This window comes from Poromitra crassiceps (genome assembly GCF_964638095.1).
Source record: "Poromitra crassiceps genome assembly, chromosome: 11".
Classification (NCBI taxonomy): domain Eukaryota; kingdom Metazoa; phylum Chordata; class Actinopteri; order Beryciformes; family Melamphaidae; genus Poromitra; species Poromitra crassiceps.
In genome coordinates, this window is record NC_139643.1 from 4,465,505 (window position 1) to 4,477,451 (window position 11,947).

At 41.4% G+C, this 11,947-nt stretch overlaps 1 protein-coding gene across 2 annotated transcripts in view; it reads right to left on the minus strand.

The window, feature by feature from the left end:
- Positions 1–2,625: 2,625 nt before the first annotated feature.
- The window catches only part of LOC310784781 (major histocompatibility complex class I-related gene protein-like), an 18,874-nt gene continuing 9,552 nt past the window's right edge, over positions 2,626–11,947 (minus strand). For both annotated transcript variants that reach the window (XM_083645828.1, XM_083645827.1), the window contains 5 exons: positions 10,241–10,546; positions 9,365–9,466; positions 6,864–6,881; positions 6,577–6,658; positions 2,626–4,254 (listed from right to left, as the gene is read on the minus strand). In XM_083645828.1, the coding sequence (XP_083501954.1) occupies positions 6,603–6,658; positions 6,864–6,881; positions 9,365–9,466; positions 10,241–10,546 (482 nt within the window). In that variant the 3' untranslated portion in view covers positions 2,626–4,254; positions 6,577–6,602. The remainder of the gene's footprint in view (positions 4,255–6,576; positions 6,659–6,863; positions 6,882–9,364; positions 9,467–10,240; positions 10,547–11,947) is intronic.

The window sequence follows — 11,947 nt, forward strand, 5'->3', positions numbered from 1 at the left end:
ACTGTCTAAAGGTAGGCTTTAGAATGATGTTAGCTTAGCGTCACCTAATATCATCACAGTCAGTCCCTCTCCTGACAAAAAAATGCTCCAGCTAGCGCTTTTTCCATGCAAAAATGCAAACGTTATGTGTGAACAGCCCCATACACAGCAGATTACCCCTGCTCAGACATTACCATAGTAATCACACAGCCCGCACCCCCCGCGCGACTCGTTCATAATAGAAGGAGAGTACTCGACTATTTAAATTGCTTAAAATGCCCATCCCTAGAAGCCGCTGCCATTTTCGCTGTGTCTGTCCTCCTGTGTGTCGGGTGCTGCACTGGCCATAGAGCGAGCAGAGAGGGAGGAGGGGAAAGTCGGCACGCCCACACAAAGACATTACATCGCCTGAGTGAGTGCTAAAATGGTCTGGGCGACAGAGTGGAATGTAAGGGCCCTGCTGTGCATTGCACACCGGCCCCAACAATAAACACTAGCACAACATCTGATGACATAGTGATGTCATCGGTTGTCAGGTAGGATTCAGTGAGACAGGTTCTTCTCAGGGGAAAACCAGAGGACCGACCTGGGCCTGATGTAAGCTGATCTGAGACCTGCCGAGTCTGTCAGGTCTGTAAATCTGATGTGCTAGTTATTGGTCCTGGGTCAGAACTGTTGGACTAACTTGTGATAGCCTACTTGTGCAAATTCAACACTGTATTTTCCTGACTAAAATGTGATTACAACAAAACACATCATAATATGTATGGATAAAATACATTTAAATGAAAAGGCTGCAGGTTACAGTAAAAAACCAGTGATATTAGCATATGAGGTGGACAGTTAATCTGTTAAACAGGTAAATATATAAATGATGTGTATTTGATTTAGTTTGTGGTTGTAACCTGAAGATTTCCCCCTCAGTGAGTAACTGGGCCAGTCTATGATCATCTCAATCTGCTGTCATTCAAGGTGTTGAACTAACAGAACTTTAAGTTTAAGAAATGAATCAATGGTGTTTGACAGTTTACCCTTTGTTGTCATTCAGTCTTTACAGTCAAACACCGACATGTCAGAAGCACATTCATGACATGTAAGTCTCAGTAGCAACAGTGGGTTCTCCTGCTGCAACATTCACATTATAGTCTCACATATATAAGGAAAATGATACTTGGGATAAACAAACAAACAAACAAACAAACAAACCAGACTTTTGGTCTATTGGGACTTTATTGAAAAGCCAAACAGCGGTACAAAAGGAATGCATCAGCAGTGCAATTTAATTGGACATTCATTTCAGTAATCCAACACAGAACATGTTGTGAGCGTCCTGAATCATCCTCTACATGTTCAGAAACTCTACAAAGAGCCAAAATACCACATCCCTAAATGAATATAGCCTACAGTAAAATCACAACATAACTTATGAAGCATTTCTATTCAGTATGTACAGTACAGTATCTAAAGAGAAAAACTCTCACATCACATCCTACTTTAAATTAAGGCACGTCAAAATGTTTACAGTAAATCATTTTACTGTAATTCAGCAAAAGATCAAATATACAAATTAATTTGTTTTTGCATGGGAGAATAATACAATTCAACAAGAGCTGTAGATTTGACCACACTTTGCATAAAAAACAAAATATTTACATAACTGGAAAAATAAATCTCACACTGACATCCTTTTGGCCAAATAAGCAGTGTGTGTGCGTGTGTGTGTGTGTGTGTGTGTGTGTGTGTGTGCGTGCGTGCGTGCGTGTGTGTGTGTGTGTGTGTGTGCCGCAGTGTGCTTGTGCGTGCGTGCGTGCGTGCGCGTGTGTGTTTGTATTATCAACTTGAAATTCCAGCATGGCATAATTGCAGGCAAAACCTTTCCAATAAAATCACACTTTATGGGCTCTATGGTCACAAAGGCGGTAATTTTGCGTCAGCTGCTGTTTTGCGCTGGAATAACGCTGCACAAAGCCCTATTGTGGGCATGTCGGCCCACGGAGCTTCGCATCATCTCGGTGCAAACCTCCATATAGGCGTGTTTATGCCCAAAACAGTTTTCACAAGTGTGAGATCATGTCCAGTCCACTCCCCTTAAAAGACACAGTCACAGCTTCTTTCTTGCTGAGTGCCGTGGGCAAGGAGAGAGAGAGAGAGAGAGAGAGAGAGAGAGAGAGAGAGAGAGAAAGAGAGAGGGGGAGAGAGAGAGAGAGAGAGAAAGAGAGAGAGAGAGATGGGGACAGTGAGAGAGGGGGGAGCGAGAGAGAGAGAGAGAGAGAGTGAGGGGAGAGAGAGGGAGAGAGAGAGAGAGAGGGGAGAGAACGAGAGAGGGGAGAGAGAGGGAGAGAATTGGAGGATGAACCAATTTGAATTCAGATAAACCATTAGAAACTAACGAAAATTGGTGCTGATGGAACGATCCATTTGAAACACACCAAAGTGAATAATATCCCCATGTCCCAAAGCGTGCGCTTACTGTAATTAGTCATTTCGTTCATATAGGCTATACCATACACATTTAAAAATATGTGTTTCTTTAATAGGGTACGGGTGTGTGTGAGATTTTAATTCTAGCCTATTTCAATAGCCTATACCAGAATTATATCAGAATTGTCCACTCGGGTTAAGCTATTGTTGCATGGTGCAATTGCAGGGAAAGAGGTTACTGTATAGCCTACTGGCTGGCACAACTTTCTCAAAAGCAATCTACTGTTACCTCAGACCACAGACCTGTATGATCGGGAATTATGTAGCCTAATAAAACCATGACAAACGAATTCTCATTTTTAAATCAAGGTGTTTTTTCTGCAATGTAGGCTATAGTTGAAAATCAATGTGGCCTTCTGAGGAGAGAAGACTGTGTGCGCGTGCGAGGTGTTGGAGAGAGAGTAACATCCATGCCATGCCTAATGCATCCAAGAGAGGATTTCCTGCACTTCGCGGAGAATACTGTGTGCGCCTCATAGCGCTCAGGCGTAGTGGATTTTTGTGTGCTAAGACCTGCTATTAGGTGGCGTTAAAATTGAGAGCACCCAAGGCCATTTTTTTACAACACATTGCGCTGGAACGCCTATTTTGGCACGGGCAACGCCCAAACCTCAAAATGACACTTGCGGGAGGCAGATGATAGGCTAAGAGGCGCACGGACACGCCTGGGCCACGCCTTAGCCTACACCTGTCTTTGCGCTTATTCCATAGCTTAAGACGCAGGGAAGATAGCATAAGAGGTGCGCAAACAATAGCGCCGTACGACGATAGGGCCCTATGTTTCTAACTACAACAATAACAATAGTTTTGTGTCAAATGAATGTTCAAACTTAGAAATCAAAACCCAATCAACCCATGTGTCTAACATTCCTCCCCTTAAATGTATTGCCAAAAGTTTCTAAAAGCAGATTTTCCATCAGCAAAAAGTTGCTGTTAAAAACCTCAATAGCCTGAACGTATTTTACCATCATGTGAGCTGACATTTTATTACAGCAACTAAATGATGCAAATCTCATTTTACAGCAAAAAGTTCTGTAAGTTGTAAATCAGGGGTGTCAAACTCATTTTAGTTCACGGGCCACATGTGACCCAATTTAGTCACAAGTGGGTCAAACAAAGAAAATGAATGCATAATAACCAAATAATAATAATAATAATAATAAATATTTTTGTGTAAAGAATTACAGGTACATTTTAAGAACATGTTTTCACATAGGGTAATCTCAGCTACCATCAAACAAATGATCTAATCTACTGTCTGTAATTGTGCATTACAATTGATGGCAACTCTGCAATTCTCTATATTCAAGGCCAAGGGTACTGAAAATAGTTTACCATAATATCATTTAAAACCATTTAGTGATGAATACAGAAAGCATGAATATATATTTAACTTGCTCCTGAAACCTGGTACCTCTTAGCCTTCACAAGTGCATCACATTGGATTGAAGGACTTCTTAGTGCATCCTGTGGGCCAGATTGGACCCTCGGCCGCATGTTTGACACCCCTGTTTAAATGTTTTAGGAGGGTTTCCATTCTCCATTTATTTTTTATGAAGGAAATGCTTTTTCATTTTAATTTGGTGTCTTAAAACCCAATCAGTAATCAGCTATTTAAATAGGTATGATGCTCCTGTTGTTTGTCTGTCTGTATGTGCACTGGATTACTGAACTTTTTTGTCATCTGAAACTCCCCAATGATTCATGAATGATTAATAACCCACTTATTGCCAGTTTACAGATGGAAGGGTGAAAGTGACAGCGCCCCTTCTGGCTCCAGTGCGCAATTGATCCCTAAAGAGACAGAAATAACAATGAGATAGCGTATAAAATACTTCAGTAACACATAAACTACATCAAATCATTACCTAAGGGAGCTGGAGCTCTGTCTGTTTGTTTGTTTCTCTGTCTGTCCCAGTGATTATGTCATCAGTGATGTCATAAATTGTGACATCATCAGTGATGTCAGAGGCATTGTGACATGATCAGTGATGCACACATACATACATACACACACACACACACACACACACACACACACACACACGTGTGTGCGAGCACACACACTCACACGCACATACACACACACACACACACAAGAGACAGACACACACACTGATGACATCAGTGATGATGTCATAATATCTAAAATACCAACCATTTCACCTCCATAATCTGCAGTTGTTTTGATTGACTGTATACACCTTAGGGTTGTCAAAAGTATCGATAGTATCGATAAAAGTCAATACTAAAAAATTTAAACGGATACAATACTCATTTGCAACAGGTATCGATAGTATCGATAAGTATCAATACTAAAAATTTGAAAAGGATACAATACTCATTTACAACTGTATCAATATCAGCAGTGCTTTCAAGTAATGAAAAATGAAACATACCACTGATTTCTCCCTCCTTGTCTTTGGTGGGTATCTTTTGCTTCAACAAGCTCAAAGTGTTCTGATAGGTTGATGACTAGAGCAGGGGTAACCTGCTGTGTTATGATAGGCTGATGACTAGAGCAGGTGTAATCTGCTGTGTTGTGATAGGCTGATGACTAGAGCAGGTGTAATCTGCTGTGTTATGATAGGCTGATGACTAGAGCAGGTGTAATCTGCTGTGTTATGATAGGCTGATGACTAGAGCAGGTGTAATCTGCTGTGTTACGATAGGCTGATGACTAGAGCAGGTGTAATCTGCTGTGTTATGATAGGCTGATGACTAGAGCAGGTGTAATCTGCTGTGTTGTGATAGGCTGATGACTAGAGCAGGTGTAATCTGCTGTGTTCTGATATGCTGATGACTAGAGCAGGTGTAATTTGCTGTGTTATGATAGGCTGATGACTAGAGCAGGGGTAATCTGCTGTGTTATGATAGGCTGATGACTAGAGCAGGTGTAATCTGCTGTGTTGTGATAGGCTGATGACTAGAGCAGGTGTAATCTGCTGTGTTGTGATAGGCTGATGACTAGAGCAGGTGTAATCTGCTGTGTTATGATAGGCTGATGACTAGAGCAGGTGTAATCTGCTGTGTTATGATAGGCTGATGACTAGAGCAGGTGTAATCTGCTGTGTTCTGATAGGCTGATGACTAGAGCAGGTGTAATCTGCTGTGTTATGATAGGCTGATGACTAGAGCAGGTGTAATCTGCTGTGTTCTGATAGGCTGATGACTAGAGCAGGTGTAATCTGCTGTGTTATGATAGGCTGATGACTAGAGCAGGTGTAATCTGCTGTGTTGTGATAGGCTGATGACTAGAGCAGGTGTAATCTGCTGTGTTGTGATAGGCTGATGACTAGAGCAGGTGTAATCTACTGTGTTCTGATATGCTGATGACTAGAGCAGGGGTAATCTGCTGTGTTGTGATAGGCTGATGACTAGAGCAGGTGTAATCTGCTGTGTTATGATAGGCTGATGACTAGAGCAGGTGTAATCTGCTGTGTTATGATAGGCTGATGACTAGAGCAGGTGTAATCTGCTGTGTTATGATAGGTTGATGACTAGAGCAGGTGTAAGCTGCTGTGTTATGATAGGCTGATGACTAGAGCAGGTGTAATCTGCTGTGTTATGATAGGCTGATGACTAGAGCAGGTGTAATCTGCTGTGTTATGATAGGCTGATGACTAGAGCAGGTGTAATCTGCTGTGTTATGATAGGCTGATGACTAGAGCAGGTGTAATCTGCTGTGTTGTGATAGGCTGATGACTAGAGCAGGTGTAATCTGCTGTGTTATGATAGGCTGATGACTAGAGCAGGTGTAATCTGCTGTGTAAAGTCAAAGTTTTTAATGAGTTTTATCAGGCCTAGATTATGGAGAAGCGTGCATCTGTCTTTGTTTATTCTTTATGCCTCTTGATGTGTTGTTGTCATCCCACCTATGTTTGTTTTTTATGTGTCTTACTCAACATCATTGCAAATGAGTCTCGTCCTCAATGAATTTTCGAGTTTAAATAAAGATTGAATGAATCTACATCTGTCCTTCTGACTTGCAGTGAATTGATAAAATTATAACATCCAACTAATGTTCCCTTGGATCAAATGTAAGTCAACTTTGTTCAGTTCAGATGTGAATAGTGCACATATCACCTCTTTGTCTGCACATAGAACATCACTTACTGTGTGTAACTTCATCCGTTTGACAATCAGGAGTCTGGATTGAGTTTCTGAGAGAGCTCAGAGCCGATTTCAGAAGCTGAAGCTGAAGATCAGAAACACACTATCATCACTTTTCTTTATAAACAGACAATGCTGGAGGAAGAAGTCCTGAAAAGCATTTGCATAATATCAATACCTAGAAAGCTTTGTAGCTATAAAATGCAGCGAGGTAGCCAAGCTATCACTGATGTATAAGAAGAGTACAAGTCACGTCAGATGAAGATCAAGTAAAAACACATTCTACTTACAAGATGGAGGGTTTTTGGCTGAAATAAAGAGAAAAGACAAAATGACTCAAGTTGTCACAGTTGTAAATGACAGATGCCCCCATATTTACCCTGTTTTCTCCCCAATTATAGAGAGCCAAAGTGAACGTCACTTCCTGCCTTTCTCTGTGCACCAGCATCTGACAAAATATGAATGGTTTTTATTGTCATGTTTGTCAATGTAAAAGATAACTCTGCAAGTCAAGAAAGTCACAGTTTGTGGTAAAACTGTGGCACTAGAAGTTATAAATCAGAAAGATGACGCACAACCAGTCACATGAGTGACGTCTCTCCCACCACTCCATGTTGTTGATGGTGTGACGTGTTGTGCGACACAAGAGATGTAGTCGATTGACAAAACTAAACCTTAAAGGAGGACTTACCCCCTAGATATGTATTAGAACAGTGATTTGAAAATACCTATGGAAAAAACCAAGAAATGACATATACTCTTGTCTATACTAGACTCTTTGGCTGTGTTCAAGTCAAGATTTTTTTTCGAAAATCGACGCCATTACAGTTTGCCTACTGCCTCAAAAATAATTTATTTGAGAGGGGCAATATCTTTATAAATATCAACAACTAGCCAACGCTGGTGGCCTGTATGGAAACAGAAAATCTGAAAATGGTTGAAAGTTATATCAATTTGGTAATTCAGTGGCGAACTAGAAATTTAATTATTTTTCTGCATGTATCTCTATGGCAGCGTGTCAAATTACGTTACGAGAGCAAAGTGACATGGGCTCGTTACAGCAGCACACCGCACAATAGGAGAAACCCCCCACTCTGGGGTAACACAATGCGAGATTTCTCCACGTCATTCCCTCGTACAACTAGCGATAAACCGCGCAATTAAATCCGTTTTTAATTTGCGTTTTGGGGCTTTTCGTGATTCTTGTTGAAAGTTACAGCACCTATGATTTTTCCTCTCAGGGCGCAGGCAGAGCAGGGGAGAGCTCTTCTCCTCCTCGGAGCACACACACACAGACAGAGCCAGTCGCTCTGCTGCACGCGCGCCCGGAGCTTGGGGCTCGTCCATGAGGTTTTACAGTACGACTCTCTCCCGCCTGCCTGGGCTGGAGACAGTGCTTACAACTCGGACTGATAATATAAACATCATCATTCGAGCTTATCCAGGTAAGATATTAATAAAGTAGTGACACATTCAGCGGGAAACTAACTATAATTAAGACATGTGCCAACTTTGACGACGTTTGGTTCAGTATTTTAAGAGCAAACTTCAATAGGAATAGGCTTGGAGTTCTGAGGAGCCGAAAGGGTACAGGGGGGGTAGGGGAGTAATTATCTTGAAATCCCATAGTCTTTGGGGACAACCTGACGTCAGGTTGTACCAAATATCCCATTAATTTGAGGAAAAAAAAAAAAGCAGTGTTCGACCCTTAGAGGGCGCTTATGCCAGATATGCTGCTGAAAAATGATACAAATGGTCAAATGGTAACAGTTTGGTGTCAAATGTGGAAATTTTGACCAGAATTCTTCACACATCACCCCCAAAGTCATATATATTGGTTAAAAGCTGAAAAAAAGTGTTTTGGAGGTAAGTCCTCCTTTAAGTTTCAGTTTCAGGACAAACTGTGACTTTCATGACTTGCAGAGTTATCTTTTAAATTGACAAAATGTACATGTGTACCCTGTAGCACAATTCAAACGAGATAAAAACAGTATCTTTCTGTACAGTAAGCCACTCTGTGTAACACTCAGTGTACAGTAAGCCACTCTGTGTAACACTCAGTGTACAGTAAGCCACTCTGTATAACACTCAGTGTACAGTAAGTCACTCTGTGTAACACTCAGTGTACAGTAGCCACTCTGTATAACACTCAGTGTACAGTAAGCCACTCTGTATAACACTCAGTGTACAGTAAGCCACTCTGTATAACACTCAGTGTACAGTAAGACACGCTGTATAACACTCAGTGTACAGTAAGTCACTCTGTATAACACTCAGTGTACAATAAGTCACTCTGTGTAACACTCAGTGTACAGTAGCCACTCTGTATAACACTCAGTGTACAGTAAGACACGCTGTATAACACTCAGTGTACAGTAAGTCACTATGTGTAACACTCAGTGTACAGTAAGACACTCTGTATAACACTCAGTGTACAGTAAGACACTCTGTGTAACACTCAGTGTACGATAAGCCACTCTGTATAACACTCAGTGTACATTAAGCCACTCTGTATAACACTCAGTGTACAGTAAGCTACTCTGTATAACACTCAGTGTACAGTAAGTCACTCTGTATAACACTCAGTGTACAGTAAGTCACTCTGTATAACACTCAGTGTACAGTAAGACACTCTGTATAACACTCAGTGTACAGTAAGTCACTCTGTATAACACTCAGTGTACAGTAAGTCACTCTGTATAACACTCAGCGTACAGTAAGCCACTCTGTATAACAGCATCAACTTAACGCCTAAAATGTAAATGTAAAAAAATCCTTTAGAGTTCTTCACCTTTCTTCTTTTTGTAAAGTGTGAATCCAATGGCAGCAATGATGATGATGACAGCAAGAACAACCACCACAGCAATGATGGAGATGGTCACACCAGCAGGGACTGATGAGAAGATAAATAAATAAATAAATAGAATTATTAAATCAATCAAAGAAAGGGCCTGCACATGATGAAGCTGATGTTGGTTTGCTGCTGTCTATGAAGATGGACCTGAGGTACAGCTGAGTTACTGTATTACAGCATCATCTCATCTGTATTAGTTTAGCTGTTATGATTATGAAGGTATCTGCAGGTTTCAGAAGACATCTTTAATACAGAGTGAATTTTAGACCAATTTAAAAACCAAAATAGAGAAACGAAGCTGTCAAAACAGCCTTTTTCTAACTGCACATAAAGACAGTTGTGAAGCTATAAAGGGACAGTGTCAGGAAAAGGACAACAGGAAATTAAATGTTATCAAAGTTTATAAGCAAAGTTAGTGAAGTAGACACAATGAAAAAACATATTGCATATAATACTATGAGCCTTATTCTGTATCAGTGTAAGGGTTGACAGACAGTCACTGCATGGTGAAAAAACATACTGCATTTAGGACATTTTAATACTTTCTAAGTCTTTACGTTTAAATCATTTAGTTTTTAGAGTTTTTCAGGCTTTTAAAGAATGCAGATACCCTGTCAGGGTCACATGATCTGAACAATGATGCTGGGATGAGTTTAAATCTGATCTAAGTTTAACTTGTCTTAATATCTTACCATGTTTAACCTGAAACTCACAGCATATATTTCTATGCAAGTCAGACTTAGTTTAACCATGTGACATGACAGTTTGACAGAAGTAAACTATATGTGTCTCTCCTCCTCCATAAGCTCTTACCTGGGTTGTTGGTCTTGATCACTGCTGGGTCCAGTTTGGTGATGATGTCCTCCTTGAGACCAGAGATCTGAAACACACACTCGTACTTCCCCCAGTCTTCAGCTTTGACTGATGAAACGTTCAGCCGAACGCTCGTCTGGAAGGTTCCATCGTGGTTGGGGAGGATCTCTTCCTTATCCTGAAGGTCCTGAAGCTCCTCTTCATCTCTGGTCCAGAACAACATGACTCTGTCCGGGTAGAAGCCTGTAGCATGGCAGGTGACTGGAGAGGAGGGAGACTTCTGGAGGAGAGAGATCGAGGGAAGAACTGGAAAGAGAGACAGAGAGAGAGAGAGAGAGGGAGAGAGAGAGAGAAGGGGAGAGAGAGACAGAAAGCGAGAGAGGGAGGGAGAGGGAGAGAGGGAATGGAACACGTTAGAGAAGCACGTTTTAAAAGATTTGAATTAATAATAAAAGGTTTTCTTAACCTATTAGACACAGAAAACCTACCAGTCCTACTAGGGGAGGAGTCAAAGAGCTGTGCGTTAGCAGCGGTCTATGTTGTTGCCTGCCATAGACTGAGGGACAGTGAGTGACAGTCACCTGACACACGTTGCTGTTAGAGCATATCTGACAACAGACCATCTTTAATGTTCCTTGTTGTTGCTGCTACATCTGACAACACATCACCTGTTTGTCTTGTAGTTTGTTTCTTTGTTATCCTTTGTTCTTTTGATTGCCTCTCTATAGCCTATAGACCTTATTCGCTAACCCTGGACGGCGCCATATTGTTGACATACCGTCCTGCGCGCACACAGCGCTGCAGCTGACAACTAGTAACAGCCTTATTGTCGTTTCTGTTCCATTACAAAATAGCGATGCTAATGACACCAATAAAAAACCCACAGTTGTTGTTGTTTGTATGCTGCCGTTAATGCCTGTAATAAATAAACAAAAGAACGAGGTGAACAGACTTTGCTGTGAGGAGCTGTCAGAAAGTTTCACCTGTCTCTCCTAACTATCCACACATCTCCTGTGCTGCTGACGTATCCTCCGTCTCGCTCCCTTCACGTCTGTGGACGGTAGATAGAAACAAACCACGGGGACTTTATTGCTGTCATTACTACAGCCGTGCCTAATGCAGGTCACCATCCGAACACAATTGGAACCGTACAGGTAACGCTAACGGCGGCTAGCTTCCTATAAACGCTGCTCCACATAGGTTGTCACTTTGAGAGCTGCTGCATTATGTCAACAATATGGCAGCGGTGGGTGTGCCCGTACGTGAGTGACGTCAATCGAATAAGGTCTATATGACAACACGTCATTTGTTTTGTAGTATGTTTGATATAGTACGTTTTCTAATTAATGTTTAGCTGTTCATGTCTAAACGCTTGCTTTGGCAATAAGTACAGTGTTACGTCAAGAGAGAGAGAGAGAGAGAGAGAGGGAGGAGGAAGAGTGAGAGAGAGGGCAGAAAGACAAAAAACAGATGTGTCTAAACAAAAAAGACGACAGTTGTATGTACAGTCTGTGTGTGTGTGAGTGTGTGTGTGTGTGTGTGTGTGTGTGTGTGTGTGTGTGTGTGTGTGTGTGTGTATATGTGTGTGTGTGTGTGTGTGTGTGTGTGTGTGTGTGTGCTGGTTCATATTCACTGTCATGTTTCTGTACATTAGAAACAGAAGACACAGATGAACATTGTTGTGTTGATGAAACTACATCAGGTCAT